The sequence below is a fragment of the Arachis hypogaea genome, chromosome 10 (assembly GCF_003086295.3).
Source record: "Arachis hypogaea cultivar Tifrunner chromosome 10, arahy.Tifrunner.gnm2.J5K5, whole genome shotgun sequence".
NCBI lineage: Eukaryota > Viridiplantae > Streptophyta > Magnoliopsida > Fabales > Fabaceae > Arachis > Arachis hypogaea.
Window position 1 is genome coordinate 46,180,388 of NC_092045.1, and position 11,269 is coordinate 46,191,656.

The following is an 11,269-nucleotide window of genomic DNA, read 5'->3' on the forward strand; positions in this document are numbered from 1 at the left end:
AGACGTCCCAGGAGGTTCTCCTCACTAGGATTTTCGTCCTTCTCCTCCCTTGTGCATTCGGCCATATTGATCACATCAATGGCCTTGCACTCTCCTTTTGGATTCTCTTCTGTATTGCTTTGGAGAATACTGGGAGGAGTTTCAATGACTTTCTTACTCAGCTGGCCCACTTGTGTCTCCAAATTTCTGATGGAGGATCTTGTTTCACTCATGAAACTGAAAGTGGCTTTTGACAGATCAGAGACTAAGTTTGCTAAATTAGAGGGGCTCTGTTCAAAATTTTCTGTCTGTTGCTGAGAAGATGATGGAAAAGACTTGTTATTACTGAGCCTATTCTTCCACCATTGTTAAAGCCTTGTTGAGGCTTTTGTTGATCCTTCCATGAGAAATTTGGATGATTTCTCCATGATGAGTTATAGGTGTTTCCGTAAGGTTCACCCATGTAATTAACCTCTGCCATTGCAGGGTTCTCAGGATCATAAGCTTCTTCAGAAGCTGCCTCTTTAGTATTGGATGCATTTTGCCATCCATTCAGACTTTGAGAGATCATGTTGACTTGCTGAGTCAACACTTTGTTCTGAGCCAATATGGCATTCAGAGCATCAATTTCAAGAACTCCCTTCCTCTGAGGCGTCCCATTATTCACAGAATTCCTCTCAGAAGTGTACATGAATTGGTTGTTTGCAACCATGTCAATAAGTTGTTGAGCTTCTATAGGCATTTTCTTTAGGTGAATGGATCCACCTGCAGAATGGTCCAGTGACATTTTCGAAAACTCAGATAGACCATAATAGAATATATCTAATATGGTCCATTATGAGAACATGTCAGATGGACACCTTTTGGTCAGCTGCTTGTATCTTTCCCAAGCTTCATAGAGGGATTCACCCTCTTTCTGCTTGAAGGTCTGAACATCCACTCTAAGCTTGCTCAGCTTTTGAGGAGGAAAGAATTTATCCAAGAAAGCTGTGACCAGCTTATCCCAGGAGTCCAGGCTATCTTTAGGTTGTGAGTCCAACCATGTTCTAGCTCTGTCTCTTACAGCAAAAGGGAAAAGCATGAGCCTGTAGACTTCAGGATCTACTCCATTTGTCTTAACAGTCTCACAAATCTGCAAGAACTCAGTTAAAAACTGGTAAGGATCTTCAGATGGAAGTCCATAAAACTTGCAGTTCTGTTGCATTAAAGTAACTAGTTGAGGTTTAAGCTCAAAATTGTTGGCTCCAATGGCAGGAATGGAGATGCTTCTTCCATCAAATTTGGATGTTGGTTTTGTGAAATCACCAAGCATTCTCCTTGCATTATTGTTGTTGGGTTCGGCTGCCATCTCCTTCTCTTGTTCGAAAATTTCTGAAAGGTTATTTCTGGATTGTTGTAATTTAGCTTCTCTTAGTTTCCTCTTAAGAGTCCTTTCAGGTTCTGGATCAGCTTCAACAAAAGTGTCTTTTTCCTTGTTCCTGCTCATATGAAAGAGAAGAAAATAAGAAAATAAAGAGGAATCCTCTATGTCACAGTATAGAGATTCCTTTATGTTAGTAGAAGAAGAAAAGAATAGAAGAAGGAAAAATGAAGAATCCAAACACAAGGGATAGACTGGGTTCGGATTTTTGGGTGAAGGGAGGTGAAGAGTAGTGTTAGTAAATAAATAATAAAATAGAAGAAGAGAAAAGAGGGAGAATTCGAAAATTATTTTTTGAAAAGGAGTTAGTAATTTTGAAAATTAAAGATAAGATATAATTAAAATTAAAATTTAAAATTTAAAACAATTAAAAAGAATTTTTGAAAAAGAGATGAGAGATTTTCAAAAATTAGAGATGGAGAAGTAGTTAAGTTGTTTTGAAAAAGATAAGAAACAAACAAAAAGTTAAATAGTTAGTTTAAAAAGACATTAAAGTTAAATTTGAAAAGATAAGAAGGTAAGAAGATAAGATATTTTAAAATCAAATTTTTGAAAAAGATAAAATTTTGAAAAAGATATGATAAAAAGATAAGATAAGAAAATATGATAGAAAAGGTATGTTTGAAAAAGATTTAATTTTTAAATTTAAAATCCTTTACTTCACTAACAAGAAACTACAAGATAAGATTCTAGAACTTTAAAGATTGAACCTTTCTTAACAAGAAAGTAACAAACTTCAAATTTTTGAATCAATCATATTTATTGTTAGCATAATTTTCGAAAATATGATGTAAGAGATAAGAAAAATATTTTGAAAAATATTTAAAAAAATTCGAAAATTAATAAGAAAAGAGGAAAAGATTTAATTTTTGAAAAAGTTTTGAAAAGATAAGATTTTTAAAATTGAAAATTTGACTTGACTTGTAAGAAACAACTAATTTTTAAAATTTTTGACTAAGTCAACTCAAATTTTTGAAAATTAGAAGAGAAAAAAGAAAAAGATATTTTTTCTTTTTTTTTTTAATGAGGAGAGAGAAGAACACAAATATGACCCAAAATATGAAAATTTTGGATCAAAACACAAGATGCATGCAAGAACACTATGAATGTCAAGATGAACACCAAGAACACTTTGAAGATCATGATGAACATCAAGAACATATTTTTGAAAAAATTTTTTAATGCAGAGAAAACATGCAAGACACCAAACTTAGAAATCTTTAATGCATGGACTCTAACAAACGAAAAATGCATATGAAAAACAACAAGCAACATAAAACAAGAAAACATCAAGATCAAACAAGAGGACTTACCAAGAACAACTTGAAGATCATGAAGAACAATATAAAATAAATCTAATCATGCTTTCAAGGATTTGCTTTTCATCTAACAATCAACAAACAAGTGATGCATGAATGCAATTTTCATGAGGACTTCATGGGGTTATGACGGGTTAGGGTAAGGTGAGATAAATATGGCCAAGTGGACTAATGCAATTGAATCCTTAATTAGTTTAAGTTTCCAACTCAACCTATATCAACCAAATCAAAACAAAATGCAATCATAACCTTTCATCATTTCTTGTTCACTAACGCTCATGTATGATTTTCTCAAAAACGTCACATGTGCATTCCTTTATTCATTTCTATTCCTTTTAGGGTGGCTTTTGCCCCCTTTTGTTGATGATTTTTTTTTTGTTCAGATTAGAATTGCATATGGTTTAGTAGTTCATACATGAATGCTCCCATTTTCCCAAAATTTTCAATGAATACCCAAATTAAACATTTTCTTTTACTACCAATGTTTCCCAAAAATTCCTCCATACTTAAATGTAACACACTCCTTCAACCTAAGCTAATCAAGGACACAATACAAGGTAAATCATGGTTTTCCGCTTGAGGTTGTGATGTGCTAATATCAAGAACAATGGGGTAAATAAAGCTCAATGGGAGTTAACAATGGTAGATGCAAAGGGTAGGCTATATGGGAAAAATGAGTTTTTAATCAAATATGGCCTCAGTCATGCTCAATGCAATTCAAAACATCAATCATTGGAAATAAAGAATCACGCAAAACCAAGATTAAAATCATAGAAGAGATATAACACACAATGAACAAAAATATCGGTTAAAAAATGTAACCACTCAATATAGCTCAAAAACTCACAAGGTATTTGTTTTTTACTCTTCTATGTTCCATAGAAATCATTCAAGTACGTTTGAAAACAATTTTCCAAATAAATTCTTTAGAAAACCCAAAATTCTTGGAAATCCTCGTTGTTTTTCACCAAAATTATTTCCTATATGTATATGTATGATGTGATTGATGAAAAATTTTTCAAAATTTCATAGTCCTTTTCCTAATTTTCAACATTCAAAAAGTAACATGAACATTTAGGATTAAAACGAGCTAGGCATAAGCTATTCACATCATTCAATCACAATCCATATATATACTATATACCAAGCAATAAAAAGTACAATATGTATATATACCAAAATGAAAATGCAATACTAGACATAACTAGAAACAACTAATATATGTATACCAAAGTAAAATGTGCATAAGGCAAAGTACTAAAGATATCCACAAGAAGCATAATAAAGACTGAAATTAAACTAAATGACAAGTGTTCGCAGAGAATGTTTACACCCAAAAAATAGTAGATCCTCCCCCTCACTTAAATGATGCACAGTCCTCTGTGCGAAAAATCGGACAGGACTGATTAACTCTGCGAAGCTCCACCGTTTGGCGGTCGTGGGTGGTGATACGGTGATATACAATAATGGCGTTGGACGACTGTAGGGTGGGCTCAACTGCCGGCTCCTCGACTGTCTAAACGGCTGACTCCGCTGCTGTCTGGCCTGTAGACTTCCCAACTGTGGTCTCTGTGCTCTCTGCTCAGGGGACTCGATTGCCTGGCCAGCTTCAGCTACTGGCTCTTACATTCCTAGCTCCTCAGTCTCGAGCTCAGGCTCTGGTGTGTTCGGAAGAGGTGGCCCAGGGTCTCGACCCTCGAACTTCACCATAATCCACTAGAAGCGGCAAGCGTTGCGGCGCTCATAACGGTGAAGAGTCTCCAAGATCTCCCGACCCAGCTCATAGGTTGTCTGAAGTCGGGGTGTGGGCACAGGAGGTGCTGGAGGTGCTGAGGGCTCTGCTGAGGATGATGGTGGCTCAGTGGTCTTGCTATAAAATGCTACAATAGAAATGTAAATGAAACCCTAAGAGGGCAATCTACTCTACACTACTCCTACTCCTAAAACTAAAAAAACTATGTAAATTAGCTCCAATATCTTCCTCCTTTGATATGTGTTGAATTCTCCTTCATATAGCATTCCAAAACAGCATTCCAGCATTCCCAAATGGGCCAAGAGGCCTTGGAAATCGCGAAGCACGTGTTTCATTAATGCAATCACGTGCAGGGACCTGTGTGGACGCACAGATGTGTGCATACGCATACCCGGCTGAAGTTGACCTGTGCTTATGCACAGGTACTCGTGCGCACGCACACATGGAAATTCTTTCTTGTGCGCATGCACACTTCGCTGTGTGTGCTTTTCCATGTTTTCTCCCTTGTACATGCTCTCTTCCACTTTTCGCTATCTATTCTTGCCTCTAAGGCCTGAAATCACTCAACAAGCATGTCATGGCATCGAATGGAATAAAAGTGGAATTAAATTGCTCATTTCAAGTACAAAATTGCATGTTTTCACATTTAGGATCAAATTAGGGGCAAAACACAAATGTATGCCATTTTGGTGCTTAAGTGTGAATTTATATGATGGAATCCATTCAAATCAAGTCGGAATATATCAAAAAATATGGACTCATCACTTTCCATGCTCACTTAGAGATTACGAGTTTAAATTTCACTCATAACTTTAATAAAAAAGCTACTGCATTGAGTAAACAACAATATTACAAAATCAGCACAATTTATTATTTTGAAAAGTGTTAAAGGGATAATAGAATTTATTATTTTTGACCAGCAATTAGTCATTAATATTTAAAAATATAATCTAAAAATATATTATTAAATTATTAGACTAAAAAATTAGATTGATGAATAAAATTAATATCAACAAAATTAAATAAATTTTACTACTCCTTGAATATATATTATTATTATTTTTTATCAATAACTATCCAACCATATTTAAAAATATTGAATAAAATATAGTATTAAGCGCTGAAGTAAAAATATTGGGTTGCTAAATAATGGCCAATAAAAATTAAACTTACAAGTTTTAAGATTTATTATTCAGCTAATATACAAAATAAAAAATGCTACGTATGAAAGTAAAAGTGGATTCTCTGAATTTTTCTTTATTTATTTAGTAAAATATAATCTTTTATTATTAAATATGTTTTTCACTATTAAATATCTTTTTTATACTTTTTTACGCTACTTAAAAAATATAAAATAAATCTAATCATGCTTTCAAGGATTTGCTTTTCATCTAACAATCAACAAACAAGTGATGCATGAATGCAATTTTCATGAGGACTTCATGGGATTATGACAGGTTAGGGTAAGGTGAGATAAATATGGCCAAGTGGACTAATGCAATTGAATCCTTAATTAGTTTAAGTTTCCAACTCAGCCTATATCAACCAAATCAAAACAAAATGCAATCATAACCTTTCATCATTTCTTGTTCACTAACGCTCATGTATGATTTTCACAAAAACGTCACATGTGCATTCCTTTATTCGTTTCTATTCCTTTTAGGGTGGCTTTTGCCCCCTTTTGTTGATGATTTTTTTTTTTGTTCAGATTAGAATTGCATATGGTTTAGTAGTTCATACATGAATGCTCCCATTTTCCCAAAATTTTCAATGAATACCCAAATTAAACATTTTCTTTTACTACCAATGTTTCCCAAAAATTCCTCCATACTTAAATGTAACACACTCCTTCAACCTAAGCTAATCAAGGACACAATACAAGGTAAATCATGGTTTTCCGCTTGAGGTTGTGATGTGCTAATATCAAGAACAATGGGGTAAATAAAGCTCAATGGGAGTTAACAATGGTAGATGCAAAGGGTAGGCTATATGGGAAAAATGAGTTTTTAATCAAAGATGGCCTCAGTCATGCTCAATGCAATTCAAAACATCAATCATTGGAAATAAAGAATCACGCAAAACCAAGATTAAAATCATAGAAGAGATATAACACACAATGAACAAAAATATCGGTTAAAAAATATAACCACTCAATATAGCTCAAAAACTCACAAGGTATTTGTTTTTTACTCTTCTATGTTCCATAGAAATCATTCAAGTACGTTTGAAAACAATTTTCCAAATATATTCTTTAGAAAACGCAAATTTCTTGGAAATCCTCGTTGTTTTTCACCAAAATTATTTCCTATATGTATATGTATGATGTGATTGATGAAAAATTTTTCAAAATTTCATAGTCCTTTTCCTAATTTTCAACATTCAAAAAGTAACATGAACATTTAGGATTAAAACGAGCTAGGCATAAGCTATTCACATCATTCAATCACAATCCATATATATACTATATACCAAGCAATAAAAAGTACAATATGTATATATACCAAAATGAAAATGCAATACTAGACATAACTAGAAACAACTAATATATGTATACCAAAGTAAAATGTGCATAAGGCAAAGTACTAAAGATATCCACAAGAAGCATAATAAAGACTGAAAGTAAACTAAATGACAAGTGTTCGCAGAGAATGTTTACACCCAAAAAATAGTAGATCCTCCCCCTCACTTAAATGATGCGAAAAATCGGACAGGACTGATTAACTCTGCGAAGCTCCACCGTTTGGCGGTCGTGGGTGGTGATATCGGTGATATACAATAATGGCGCTGGACGACTGTAGGATGGGCTCAACTGCCGGCTCCTCGAATGTCTGAAAGGATGACTCCGCTGCTATCTGGCCTGTAGACTTCCCAACTGTGGTCTCTGTGCTCTCTGCTCAGGGGGCTCGATTGCCTGGCCAGCTTCAGCTACTGGCTCTTACATTCCTAGCTCCTCAGTCTCGAGCTCAGGCTCTGGTGTGTTCGGAAGAGGTGGCCCAGGGTCTCGACCCTCGAACTTCACCATAATCCACTAGAAGCGGCAAGCGTTGCGGCGCTCATAACGGTGAAGAGTCTCCAAGATCTCCCGACCCAACTCATAGGTTGTCTGAAGTCGGGGTGTGGGCACAGGAGGTGCTGGAGGTGCTGAGGGCTCTGCTGAGGATGATGGTGGCTCAGTGGTCTTGCTATAAAATGCTACAATAGAAATGTAAATGAAACCCTAAGAGAGCAATCTACTCTACACTACTCCTACTCCTAAAACTAAAAAAACTATGTAAATTAGCTCCAATGTCTTCCTCCTTTGATATGTGTTGAATTCTCCTTCATATAGCATTCCAAAACAGCATTCCAGCATTCCCAAATGGGCCAAGAGGCCTTAGAAATCACGAAGCACGTGTTTCATTAATGCAATCACGTGCAGGGACCTGTGTGGACGCACAGATGTGTGCATACGCATACCCGGCTGAAGTTGACCTTTGCTTACGCACAGGTACTCGTGCGCACGCACACATGGAAATTCTTTCTGGTGCGCATGCACACTTCGCTGTGTGTGCTTTTCCATGTTTTCTCCCTTGTACATGCTCTCTTCCACTTTTCGCTATCTATTCTTGCCTCTAAGGCCTGAAATCACTCAATAAGCATGTCATGGCATCGAATGGAATAAAAGTGGAATTAAATTGCTCATTTCAAGCACAAAATTGCATGTTTTCACATTTAGGATCAAATTAGGGGCAAAACACAAATGTATGCCATTTTGGTGCTTAAGTGTGAATTTATATGATGGAATCCATTCAAATCAAGTCGGAATATATCAAAAAATATGGACTCATCACTTTCCATGCTCACTTAGAGATTACGAGTTTAAATTTCACTCATAACTTTAATAAAAAAAACCACTGCGTTGAGTAAACAACAATATTACAAAATCAGCACAATTTATTATTTTAAAAAGTGTTAAAGGGATAATAGAATTTATTATTTTTGACCAGCAATTAGTCATTAATATTTAAAAATATAACCTAAAAATATATTATTAAATTATTAGACTAAAAAATTAGATTGATGGATAAAATTAATATCAACAAAATTAAATAAATTTTACTACTCCTTGAATATATATTATTATTATTTTTTATCAATAACTATCCAACCATATTTAAAAATATTGAATAAAATATACTATTAAGCGCTGAAGTAAAAATATTGGGTTGCTAAATAATGGCCAATAAAAATTAAACTTACAAGTTTTAAGATTTATTATTCAGCTAATATACAAAACAAAAAATGCTACGTATGAAAGTAAAAGTGGATTCTCTGAATTTTTCTTTATTTATTTAGTAAAATATAATCTTTTATTATTAAATATGTTTTTCACTATTAAATATTTTTTTTATACTTTTTTACGCTACTTAAAAAATATAAAATAAAAAATTACATTTTATCAAACAATTAAAAAAAAATCTATTTCCCTATAAAAACCAACAAGATGAAAAATCACATTTGATCAAACAATTAAAAAAAATCTATTTCCCTATAAAAACCAACAATGTACAAAAAAAATATAGTACATGATTTTAATTAGTTGTTGCCGTCATTACGGTAGAAATTGTGGCAATTAAAGTACATTTTTCCAACTTTTACATCACAGGACATTAGGACAATAATAAAGGAGCAGGGTAATAGTTGAACAGATTGAGGAGATTTAATCACTAAACAAGCTGAATTTCAATTTAAAACCATGATTAATCTTGGTTGATAAAGGACACAACTTGGTTGAGCAAGAGCATAGCATTGTCACACGTTGGTTTAAACATGTGGAACACGTGACCCTCATCTTTGGCTTCAACAACTTGTGCAACTCCACCCCAACCATTCTTCTCAAGAACCTCCTTGTAGAAAAAACCCCTATCCCTCAACAAATCTTTCTCAGCAACCAAAACAAGAACCCTCTCACACGCCAACTTCCCAACATTCGGATCCTTATCCGGGTTTATAATCGGGTCGTCGGATCCACTCGTCGTCGGGCACGAAAACCGCCACAAACCATCCACCTTCTCCGCTGCTTCCGCATGGTACGCCTCCGATCCGATCCTCTCCGATCCCCAAAAATAAGGATGCACCAACACAATCCCTTCAATTTTCAAACCCGGTAACCTTTCCGACCCGACCCAAACTCCCAAATAATGAGCAATATTCGCACCCGCACTGTCGCCGGCGAAGAAAACTTTCCCAAAGTCCGCGTCGCGGTTCAGCCACTCGTCAGGGCCATTTCCGTCGGCATGCGAAGCAATCCATTTCAGCGCAAGCCATGAATCTTGGTGTGCAGCGGGGACGGGGTGTTCCGGTGCTCTTCTATAGTGAACGGAGACGCCAACGGCGCCAGCCTTGGAAACAACGGAGTTTAGGAAGTTATGGTAGTTGGCTGAGAAAGGCGTTTCGATGCAGAACGCTCCTCCGTGAAAGTAAACAAAGAGAGGAAGCTTGTTCTTTGTTGTCTGGTTTTCGGTTATTGATTTCGGAAGGAAAAGGCGTGCGGAGATTCCTTCTTCTTGTGAGATCACTACATCTTTGGATTCAACGTTTGTTACGGGGTCCAGCGACGGAGGAACAACGTCTTCGCCGGCAAGCCTCTCCACGCGGCCGTTTTTGTAGACTTTCATGATCGGTGGGAGGTCGTAGGCTAGTTCCTCATTGGTGTCAATGCTGGTCGAAGTTGATGATGAATCCATGGTGGATGACGATGAAGAAGAAGAAGAGCACCGTAGAAACTTTGAAGATGCGAGATTCAATGAGGAAAAAGAAGGAAGGTTTCTTGGGATGGGTAGAGATAATAATGATTGGGTATTGGAGTTTGATTTTGTTGGGATTTGAAGATATTTGTTTAGTGTGTGTACAGCGATGATGCTTGACCTTATCATCATCTTTTGTTTTTTTAATTTCCTCGATCATGTATCCACATTTCGCATATAAAAAAGGCAAGGGGCAAAAGCTTATATCATTGGGATTCTACTTTCTAGTAAATATTTAGACAATTACTCATGTGCGGTTGTATTTATATAAAATTAATAGTTAATAATTAATAAAGACAACAGCGTTGAGTTTAAATAAAAAAAATCTATTATTATTATTAAATTTATACTTAAAAATTGTGTTGGTTAAATTTGAGATTGGTTATAACTTTTTTTTTATTTTTTATTATTTTTTATTTGATTTTTTTTTCTTTCTTTATCTATCATTATCATCATTATTATCCTCATCATTTGGTTATTGTCAACATTATCCTCTTCTTTTTATATGTAAATATTATTGTTTTATTCACTTTGAATTCGTCTTTTTCTTATACACAAATATCACTATTTCATTCTCTTTCGAATTTTATATTTTTTTTGCTTGATTTCGTTGCATGTTTTGCAAATTTTTTCACTTATACTTTTTCCGATTAAAATCTTTAAAATTTCAACTCAAATTTTCGTGAAATCAATTCTTAGTTTTAGTATATCATTTAGTTGTACATGACATAATAAATTTACAACTCAAGTCTTCATGAAATCAGTTCTTAGTTCTAACGCATCATTTAGTTGGAAACAACATTATTTGTAAATGGTACACGAGTCTTCAATAAATGATACAAAAAATCTTTAAATAATCACAAGTCCAAAACCTAGACTCACTCAACGAACAAAACACATTCAAATGTATTTAAGATTAAAAAAATCACATCAATTTATTACAAATGACATATAAAAGACTAACAATTATATCAGTGATAACAGAAACTGATACATGCTCGAAAAGATAATT

General features: G+C 34.7%; 1 protein-coding gene across 1 annotated transcript; it reads right to left on the reverse strand.

Moving 5' to 3' along the window:
* Positions 1–9,021: 9,021 nt before the first annotated feature.
* Positions 9,022–10,763, reverse strand: LOC112715592 (probable carboxylesterase 7). Its single transcript, XM_025767365.3, has one exon. It carries the CDS (start codon positions 10,387–10,389, stop codon positions 9,211–9,213), a length of 1,179 nt encoding a protein of 392 aa, XP_025623150.1. The 5' UTR covers positions 10,390–10,763; the 3' UTR covers positions 9,022–9,210.
* Positions 10,764–11,269: the final 506 nt, after the last annotated feature.